The sequence below is a fragment of the Physeter macrocephalus genome, chromosome 8 (genome assembly GCF_002837175.3).
Source record: "Physeter macrocephalus isolate SW-GA chromosome 8, ASM283717v5, whole genome shotgun sequence".
In the NCBI taxonomy this organism is placed as follows: domain Eukaryota; kingdom Metazoa; phylum Chordata; class Mammalia; order Artiodactyla; family Physeteridae; genus Physeter; species Physeter macrocephalus.
This window is the reverse complement of record NC_041221.1, coordinates 7036723-7047362: the sequence shown is the minus strand read 5'-3', so window position 1 is coordinate 7047362 and position 10640 is coordinate 7036723. Positions and strand designations below refer to the sequence as shown.

The following is a 10640-nucleotide window of genomic DNA, read 5'->3' as shown; positions in this document are numbered from 1 at the left end:
CCGCGCTCCCTGCGGTGGCAGCACGGAGTCTTAACCGCTGGACCGCCGGGGAAGTCCCTCCATGTAATTTTTAACACGTATTTGTATGAATACCCGTATATGGTGGTGCTTTTTGATTCTTACTTTCAGCCCTTATTTAGGGAACCAAGTGGTTCTGTGCTCCCCATATCCTATCTTGGGGCTAGTGACACAAGTTGCTTCTGCAGTGTTCACCAACTAATACGTAGTAGAATGTAAGGAGAAACTTAACCAATAGTGTTGGTCAAGTTCCCCAACACCCTTGCCTGTAGAAAGGATGGACCTGAGAGCACGCATTAGGTAGGACAGTTTGCATCGTCTGGCCCGGAAAATGAGGTCATGGAACACCCTGGTGGCTGAAAGGGGGACACGAGCTAGGCAGGTCTGGCAGGCAAGCCTCGCGCACTGGCGCGGACTGAGGTGCTCACCGCAGAGGATGGGCACCAAGAGGGAGTCTAAATAAGGAAGTTGGCATGAGACAGAGGCTCGAAAAGAGGGGGCTGACACGCTGCCAGCCTGGAGGAGTCTGTGCCTAGGAAGGGATTATCTGCATCAACAGCGATGTCTGCAGAGAGGTAAAGAGATCCCAGAAAGGACAGAGTAATAAGGAAGAGTCCAAAGGGTGAGTTTCCCTGACGATAGTTTCAGGCATTAGAGGCTCCATGACCACGCTGATTGCTTTGTTAAATGGAAAGTGCTGGCCAGGCAAACTGTGGTACCATAACTAAGGTTACAGCTGTCAGACGTTTGAAAACTATGTATTTCTTACCCAGCAGAATAGTGTGAACACGTGATTTTAATGGGCATGAGTTAAATACACCGAGATATCTTCAAGCTCACACCTCTGCTGAATAGTCGACGGTAATGGGCAATTAGTATTTTCAGAAAATAATATATTCTCATTTATTTTTTTATTTATTATTTTATTTTTTAAATTTATTTATTTAGTTTTGGCTGCGTTGGGTCTTCGTTGCTGGCCGCGGGCTTTCTCTAGTTGCGGCGAGCAGCGGCCACTCTTCGTTGCGGTGCGCGGGCTTCTCATTGCGGTGGCTTCTCTTGTTGCTGAGCAGGGGCTCTAGGCACGCGGGCTTCAGTTGTTGTGGCTCGTGGGTTCAGTAGTTGTGGCTCGCGGGCCGTACAGCGCAGGCTCAGTAGTCGTGGCGCACGGGCTTAGTTGCTCCGCGGCACGTGGGATCTTCCCGGACCAGGGCTCGAACCCGTGTCCCCTGCACTGGCAGGCGGATTCTTAACCCCTGCGCCACCAGGGAAGTCTCTATATTTTCATTTTAAAACGTGGTACCGAAATAAATGTTTAAAGGGACATATGTAAGAAAGGTTAAAGTAATAGTCAACAAGATTTTTAGAGAGGTGTTCTGACACAGACCCATATATCTGCAACAAAGAAAACAACTCTTCAATCTCTTCATCCCTTACTTTATATTACAAATTTTGTGCCACCATTAGATGCTATATTAATTTTATTTCTTTACATAAATTGAGGAGGAAACATAAAATCAGATCTAAAAATATTACATGGCATTCGGGGAGATGTATTTTGTTGCCCACCAGAAAAATGATCTGAAATTTACTTTCAAAATTGAGACAGACTTGTTTGAAAGCACTGTCCTGGCTCTTTTTCTGTTTTGAACATATCCTGGTTCTTCTTGAAGTCTCAGTAAATGGATTCAACAAGTTCTGGCTTTTTTTATAAGGTTAACATTCCAGGTGTTCCAAAAAATCATATTCAACACACACTTCCAGTTGCTTCAAGACCCTTGAGCTATCCGCGACGGGAAACCCCACAAGTAGAGGGCCTCGGGGGTCAGCAGGCAGTTTACTTTGGGTTTTAAAAGCACAATTTAGAGTCTTGAAGAACGGCATCAGTTGCCTAATGCTGGAAAGACAACGCTGGCGCAGAAGAGGGAACTCGCTCTTCATGGGGATCTCATCTGAGCTGCCGATTTCCTGCAAAAAACCCACAATGACATGGCTTTGCTAAGGGTTAGAGACGCACGAGGCACGTGCAGGCGGTGAAAGGCAAGAGATGGGTCCTTTATGAAATTCACCGTCAGCGCTGATGGTAGCAGCATCAACTCAAATCCTAGGTCTTCAGCTGCCATCTTCCACCAGGATTTCACCCTGAGCCCGCCCCACTGGGGCCACTGTCACCTCTCCCGCAGGCTCTTCCTCCGAGTCACAGAGGAACTCTGTGGGCAAGACTACTTCTACAGGACTGTGTCACCCAGGAGGCTTTATCTCTTAGCAACTGGGATGAGAAAGTGACATACAAATGCTAAAACAAAGATGAAATTTACAACCGTCTCCAAGTCTGAACACTCGGGAGGCATTCTGAAAACTGTTCAAAGTCATTAAAATCAAATAGCATATGAAGTACTTCACTCACTGCCTAGCCTTTCTCCCCTCCGCCACAAATATAACTGTTAAAAAGGAAAACATTTACCCCGTATTTTAATTTTAGAAGTTCGAGAATCCTGACAGTGTGGGGTTTGCATTCTTGGTGATTCTCCTCTAGATCCGACGGGAAGGCAGGGCCCTCTGTGTCCACTTCTGGAACAAATGCCCACCTGTAACTGGAGGAAAAATATCTGAGGTCAGGCATCCTGGCTTGGAGCCCACTTAAAGAGTTATAAACAGTTTTACTGAGATGTAAATCACATTCACCGGTTTAACGTGTACAAGTCAATAGCTTTTGGTATATTCACAGAATTGTACATCCAACACCATAATCAATTTTAGGATATTTTCATAACCCCAAATAGAATCCCTGTTCCTGTTAGCTCTCACCCCTCAATCCACTACACCCTTTTGACGTAGGCAACCACTAATCTATTTTCTGTCTGTACAGATTTTTTTATACTGGACATTTCATATAAATGGAATCACATAATACATGGTTGTCTGTGCCTGGCTTCTTTCACTTAATATTGTCAAGGTTCATCCATGCTGTAGCATGTGTCGGTACTTCATTTCTTTGTATTGTAGAATATTTCATTGTATGGACACACCACATGTTATTTATCCACTTGTCAACTGATGGACACTTCTCTACCTTTTGCCTATTATGACTGCTGTGCATACTCATGTACATTGGAACTCACTTAAAAAAAAAAAACTTTCTTTTTTAGAGCAGTTTTAGGTTCACCCAAAATTGAGCAGAAAGTACAGAGGTTTCCCACTTGCCCTGGGCCCTGCTCTGCCGTGCACAGCCTCCCTGACTACCAACACGCCCACCAGAGGGGTACATTTGTTACAATCGATGAACTGACACTGACTCAACATCATCACCCAAAGTCCAGAGTTTACCTTAGGGTTCACTCTTGGTGCTGTAACTTCTATAGGCTCGGACACGTGTGCAATGACATGTATCATACGAAGTAGTTTCACTGCCCTAAAAATCCTCTGTGCTCTGCCTTGCTCTCTCCTCCCCACTGGCACACACTCAGCTGTTTACTGTCTCCACAGTCTTGCCTTTTACAGATCATCATATAGTTGGAATCAGACAGTATGTAGCCATTTCAGATTGGCTTCTTTCACTTAGTGTTTCTAACCACAAACATTTCTACATGATTTCACTCTTTAGGGGAACAGGACAGAGAGAAGTGGCATCTGGGGCCAGGCATGAAACTAAACATATGAGCAGCTGTGTTAGGCCTACAGGAAATGTGAGCCAACAAGGGCAGAGCCAATTGGAGATGGCATGTTCATTTAATTAAAAACAAAGAGACAAAAAAATTATACACACCCGGTGAGGATCACCAGTGGGTGACTCTGTTTTATAAGAACCCAAAAGCAAAACCCACCTAAACACACACACACACACACACACACACACACACACACACACACACACACACACACACACACACACAGAGAAAGAGAAACCCGTACATAAACACTACGGAGAGCCAAATTCCCCAAACCACAGATGTTGCAAGTACTGTGAGACTTGGTATTCTGAGCAGGCTCCTCGGCCACTAGTAACCCATGCTGTGGTGTCTTACATGCTGTACAGGAAAGAACAAGTGAAAGTGCTTGCGAGGAAAGACAGTCACCTGCTTCAAAGAAGACACGTGGTCTTCTCTGACTTACATCTGAAATAGCGGCATCTTGTCAGGTGGAAAAGAAAGTGCTGTGTCCAAGAATTTGCAAGCTGATAAATATAGGATAAGTTCATTCTGGGGTATCTCCCCCATCGAGGGCCCATTTCCATCAGAGACTGAAACTTTTATTCTGTTGATTTTGTTGCTGTTTCTGTAAATTTGCAAAGAAACTCGTTACAAATTCATTCACATCTGCTGTGGTCCTTTTGCCTATGCAATGTCCATAAGAAGGTTTTCCTTTTAAGAAATGGTCAGAATAGCTGGCCCCTTCACAACGACTTCAGGAAAACAGTATTTAGTGTTAGATAGCCCTGCGTCTTAGGTGATGTCCATTAACCTTCATATATGTGTGCAGACTGCTGTACTACTTACCTCAATGATTCATCGTCCTCTTTCAGATCTTCTTCAAGCTGTAGGAATGTCTGAATCTTTAAAAAAAAATGTGAATTCAAGTTACTATTTGAGAGAGAGTAAACCTAGCTTAATGTTTAAAATTTATATGTCTATAAAAAATAGCAAATAAAGCAAAAGAAACAATCAAAAAAATGAAAAGACAACCTATGAAATGGAAAAAAATATCTGCAAACCAAATATCTGATAGGATAATATCCAAAATATATAAAGAACTCATACAACTCAGTAACAAAAAAAAGCAAATAATCCAATTAAAAAATAGGCAGCATTATTTGCAGTAGCCAAGACATGGAAATAACCTAAATGTCCATCAACAGATAAATAGATAAAGAAATTGTTTTATATATACACAATGGAATATTATTCAGCCATGAAAAAGGAGGAATCCTACCATTTCCAGCAACATGGAAGGACCATGGGGGAATTATACTAAGTGAAATAAGAAGAGAAAGGCAAATACTGTATTATCTCCCTTGTAAGTGGAATCTAAAAAAATAAAACAAGAAACTTCCCTGGTGGTCCAGTGGTTAAGACTCTGTGCTTCCAACGCAGGGGGCGTGGGTTCAATCCCTGGTCATGGATGTTAACTAAACTTACTGTGATAATCATTTCATGATATACTTCAGTCAAATCAAGTTGTACACCTTAAACTTACGCACTGCTATATGACACATATCTCAATAAAATTGGGGAAGAAAAAACAGTTTAAAAAATAGCAAATAGGGAGTTCCCTGGTGGTCCGGTGGTTAGGACTCAGCACTTTCACTGCCATGTCCTGGTCGGGGAACTAAGATCCCGAAAGCCACATGGCACGGCCAAAAAAAAAAAGCAAATAATATCAAACTGTACAGATTAATTGGAATAACTGACGTTGAGAGAGCAACTATGATTATAGGATAAAATACCTCTATTTAAGCAAGAGCTGACTATGCACTACCAACTTGATTGAAAATTTTGCAGATAAAATTAGATATATATGAAATATTATTCCTGAAAAAGCATTTTTAAAAGCTCCAATTTTGCTTTCAAGAATTAAAATATTTGCACTTACCAATTCAGAGACCATTATTGGCCACAATGAAGTCAAATGTTGAGGAGATATTCTTAGCAGCAAAACTCTGAAAAAAAGAAACATCTGAGCAGCAACTGTGGATGTCTGTCCAACTCTGAGATTGTCTGTCAGGCGTTCTAAGGAAAGAAGATGTTAGAGATGTCACACAAATATGCAGTTTGGAGTTTCTCACTAGACAAAGAGGAATAATAAAATTGCAATTGCTTTGACATTTGACAAGAACCTCATACATGAGATGGGTGTTGGGAGAACGGTTTTGTGCCCCGTGTTTGCCCCCAGCACAGTTCTTTGTGAGGCACAGCAGTTTGTGGCTTTTGCTAAAGAAGTGAATTAAGTTCCTCTTATTCCCCTGCTGCAGCTGAGTAGAAAGGCATCAACTTCTGGCTCAAGCCAGAAATCCAGTGTGTGATTAATGAACATGTAATTATTCTTCTAAGAATATGAAACATGAGACACAGAAACTGAAGAGTCTTTGGCGAGTGATGAAACTATGAGATCATATAGATTGGTTGGCAGATGACACTATATTTTGGGGGTGAGGAGTGGCAAGTGAAGTGTGTGAATAAAATAGAATTATTCAGTCAAGTTTAGATTTGATGACCATGACAAAAACTTTAATTCCTGCAGGAAAAAGAAAAAAAGGTAAACTCTCTAGTCCCTAACAGTCTTCCTCACTTCTCCACTGAAATAACTGTTTGCAGAATGTGATTTTTTTCCCATAATTTAAGGTTTCTTAGGAAGATGACAAATTGCCATAGGAAATAGCTGAACTATGGTCATGCCGCTTAAGATTCGCTGTAGTAAATTAGTAATAAACTCCTCTTTACTTGAGGTAGCTTAAGTGGGTTTTTACTTCTTGCCTTTAAAAATACTCTGACCAAATGAAGGATCGTGCATAGATCAGACACTTGACAAACAGGTTGGCATTTTTAAAGAGTGGTTTGTGCTTTTGGTTCTGGACAAGATGGAGTAAGTATAATACATCCTATTTATGTAACTGCAAACAAACAAAAACCTTGAACAAAAATACATAAACCAACTATCAGAAAACAGGTGAAGGAAAGGTGGCAGGACTGGGTAGGAACCTTGGGACTTAAGGAATGACCTGGAAGTGGGTTCCATGTGGTTTTTAAATTTTTTATTTTATCCCAGCTTAGACAATTGAAAAGAATGTAACCTGGAATGCCAAAAATCTCAACTTGAATGAGAAAAGATACCCAAAAGACACCAATGCAGAGATAATACAGAGGCTGGAATTATTGGAAAAGGATTTTAAAGCCGCTACCTAAAAATACTCTAATAACCAATTATGGACAGTTGAAACAAATAAGAAATAGAAAGTGTCAGCAAAAAAATACAAGATACAAAGAAAAGTCAAATAGAAATTTTAGAACTAAAAAACAGAATCACCAAGATAGAAAAACTTACTGTTGAGCTCAACAGCAGAATGGAGATGACAGAGAAGAGGGGAATTCAAGACAGAATCAATAGAAATTATGTGAGCTGAACAAAGGAGAGAGAAAATATCAGAAAAAAAAAAATGAACAGAGTCTCATAGACCAGTGGGACAACAAAAGATCTAACATTTGTGCACTGGAATCACAGAAAAAGAGAAAAACGAGTATAGGTTGGAAAAATATTTTAAAAATAATGACTGAAAACTTTCCAAATGCGGTGAAAGACATGTATGTACAAATAAAAGAAGCTGAGTGAACTCTAAAAGGGATAAAACCAAAGAAATCATGTTCAGTCACATAATCAAACTTCTGAAAACTAAAGACAAAGAAAAAAATCTTGATAGCAATCAGAGGGAAATTATACATTACCTAAAAGGGAGAATAATTCGAATAATAGCAGATTTCTCATTAGAAACCAGAGTCAGAAAGAAGTTGCCATTTTTCAAGTGCTGAAAGAAAAGAACTTCAACCCAGAATTTTTCTATTTCCAATGAAAACATCCTTCCAGAATAAGGTGAAAGGAAAAAACAAAACAAAACAACCAAACCAAACCAAGATGAATGAAGGTGAAAAAAAAGGCTCAATGAAGGAGAACTAAGAAAACTTGTTGCCAACAGATTTGCACTAAAAGAATGGCTAAATGATGTTCTTCAGACAGAAGGAAAATGAGAACGGTAGGAAACATGGAACATCAGGAATGACTAGAGAGCAACAGAAAGGGTAAATAAATGAGTATAAATAATATCCTTTCCTCTTGAGTATTTATGTTGGACAGTGAAAGCAAAAAGTGTATCTCTATCTCTTATGGTTCTAGTATGTAAATGTAGTATTTCAGACAACTATATCACATAGGAGAAGAGAAAAGCAAATGGTGGTAAAATATTGATACTAGTAGACCACAGTAAGTATGTATATTCTATGTTCACTGTAATCCCTAGAGCAACCACTGCAAAAAGCTATATAAAGAGATATACCCCCAAACCACTTTAAATAAATCAAAATGGAACGCCAAAAAAATGTTCAAGTAACCTCAGGAAAATAGGAAAAGGGAAACAAAAGGAATGAAAAACAAGGAACAAACAGAAAATAAATAAAATGGCATAATATATCCTGACATGACACATCAATTAAAAGAGATTGGTTGAACGGATAAAAGGAATGACCCAGTTGTATGCTATCTTACACAAAACTCACTTCAAATATAACAATATGGCTTCCCTGGTGGTGCAGTGGTTAAGAATCCGCCTGCCAATGCAGGGGACACAGTTTCGAGCCCTGGTCCAGGAAGATCCCACGTGCCGCGGAGCAACTAAGCCCATGTGCCACAACTACTGAGCCTGCGCTCTAGAGCCCGCGAGCCACAACTACTGAGCCCGCGTGCCACAACTACTGAGCCCACGTGCCACAACTACTGAAGCCCCCACACCTAGAGCCTGTGCTCCGCAACAAGAGAAGCCACCGCAATGAGAAGCCCGCGCACCGCAACGAAGAGTAGCCCCCGCTCACCGCAACTAGAGAAAGCCCGCGCAGCAATGAAGACCCAACACAACCAAAAATAAATGAAACAAATTTTAAAAAAAAGATAAAACTACTTAAAAATATATAACAATATAAGTAGGTTAAAGGTAAAAGGATGGAAAAAGATACAATATGCAAACATTTTAAGAAAGCTGGAGTGGCGCTATTAATATAGGACAGAATAGACTTCAGAGCAAAGGAAAGTACCAGGGTCAAAGAGGGACATTATACAGTGGTAAGGTCAGTTCAACAAGAAGATATAACATTCCTAAATGTCCGTGCAGCAAACAACAGAGGTGTACAATAGTTGAAGAAAGAACTGCCAGAACTCAAAGAAGAATAAGTACTGACAACTGTAGCTGAACTTCAACATCCCTATCCCATGACTGATAGAACTCCTAGGAAAACAGTCAGTAAGGATATAGAAGAACTGAGCAATACCTTCAGCCAACAGGATCTAATAAACACTTGTAGAACACTCCACTCAACACCAGCAGAATACATCTCATTACGTGCTCGTGGAACATTCACCAAGACTGCTTTATGGCCCATGATATAACCGAACTTCAACAAATTTAAATCCTACGAAGAATGTTCTCTGACCATAATGGAATCAAACTGGAAATTAATAACAGAAAGATAACCAGAAACACTTGGAAATTAACAAACCTCTAAATTAGATATGGGGTGAAGAAGTATCAAAGTAAATAAAAATATAAAGAAATGAATGAAAATTACAATATATCCGATTTTGTGGGACACAGTTAAAGTATTGCTGAGAGGGAAATTTACAGCACTAAATGCTTACATTATAAGAGAAGAAAGCACTCAAATCTATAATCCAAGCCTCTACCTCATGAGACCAGAAAAAGAACAAAATAAAACCAAAGCAAGGACAAAGAAGGGCATAATAAAAAGCAGAAAAAAATGAAACTGGAAACAAAACAAACAAAAATAATGTAGAAAAATCAATCAAATTAAAATGTGGTTATTCGAAAAGAACAAGAAAAGTGATAAGCCTCTAGAAAGACTGACCAAAAAAGAGAGAAAGCAAATTACCAATATCAGGAATGAAAGAAGGGGTATCTCTAAAGACATCAAAAGGATAATGAGGACTTCCCTGGTGGCTCAGTGGTTAAGACTCCAAGTTCCCAATGCAGGGGGCCCGGGTTTGATCCCCGGACAGGGAACTAGATACCACATACATGCTGCAACTAAGAGCTCACAAGTCACAACTAAGGAGCCCACATGCCGCAACTAAGGAGCCAGCGAGCCTCAGCTAAGGAGCCCACGAGCTGCCACTAAAAGGAGACCACCTGCCACAACTAAGACCCAGTGCAACCAAATAAATAAATAAATATTTAAAAATAAAAGTGTTAAAAAAAAAAGGATAATGACATTTGAATTACTGTTTAAATGGGAATGCCAAAGGGTACATCAACTCTGGAAAACAGTTTGGCAGTTTCTTATAAAGTTAAACACACATTTACCATAGAACCCAGTAATCAAACCCTTGTGCATTTATCCCAGCTTGCAGGATCTTAGTTCCCTGACCAGGGATTGAACCTGGGCCCTCTGCAGTGAAAGCACAGAGTCTTAAGCACTGGATCGCCAGAGGCTTTATTTCTTTTTAAAAAAAATTTATTTATTTCATTTATCTTATTTTTGGCTGCACTGGGTCTTCGTTGCTGCACGCGGGCTTTCTCTAGCTGCGGCGAGCGGGGGCTACTCTTCATTGCAGTGAGCGGGCTTCTCATTGTGGTGGCTTCTCTTGTTGTGGAGCACGGGCTCTAGGCTCACGGGCTCTAGAGCACAGGCTCAGTAGTTGTGGTGCACAGGCTTAGTTGCTCCATGGCATGTGGGATCTTCCTGGCCCAGGGCTCGAACCCGTGTCCCCTGCATTGGCGGGCGGATTCTTAACCACTGCGCTACCAGGCAAGCCCCTAGGCTTTATTTCCTTTTTTTTTTTTTTTTTTGTGGTACGCGGGCCTCTCACTGTTGCGGCCTCTCCCGTTGCGGAGCACAGGCTCCGGACGCGCA

At 40.7% G+C, this 10640-nt stretch overlaps 1 protein-coding gene across 1 annotated transcript in view; it reads right to left on the bottom strand.

Annotated features, from left to right (window-relative positions):
• Window positions 1-974: 974 nt before the first annotated feature.
• Window positions 975-10640, bottom strand: part of DOP1B (DOP1 leucine zipper like protein B) — a 79375-nt gene continuing 69709 nt past the window's right edge. The window contains exons 31-35 of the mRNA XM_024120300.3: window positions 5605-5741; window positions 4512-4567; window positions 4129-4290; window positions 2480-2609; window positions 975-1983 (exon numbers count right to left, since the gene is read on the bottom strand). Coding sequence (XP_023976068.1) covers window positions 1732-1983; window positions 2480-2609; window positions 4129-4290; window positions 4512-4567; window positions 5605-5741 — 737 coding nt within the window. The 3' untranslated portion in view covers window positions 975-1731. The remainder of the gene's footprint in view (window positions 1984-2479; window positions 2610-4128; window positions 4291-4511; window positions 4568-5604; window positions 5742-10640) is intronic.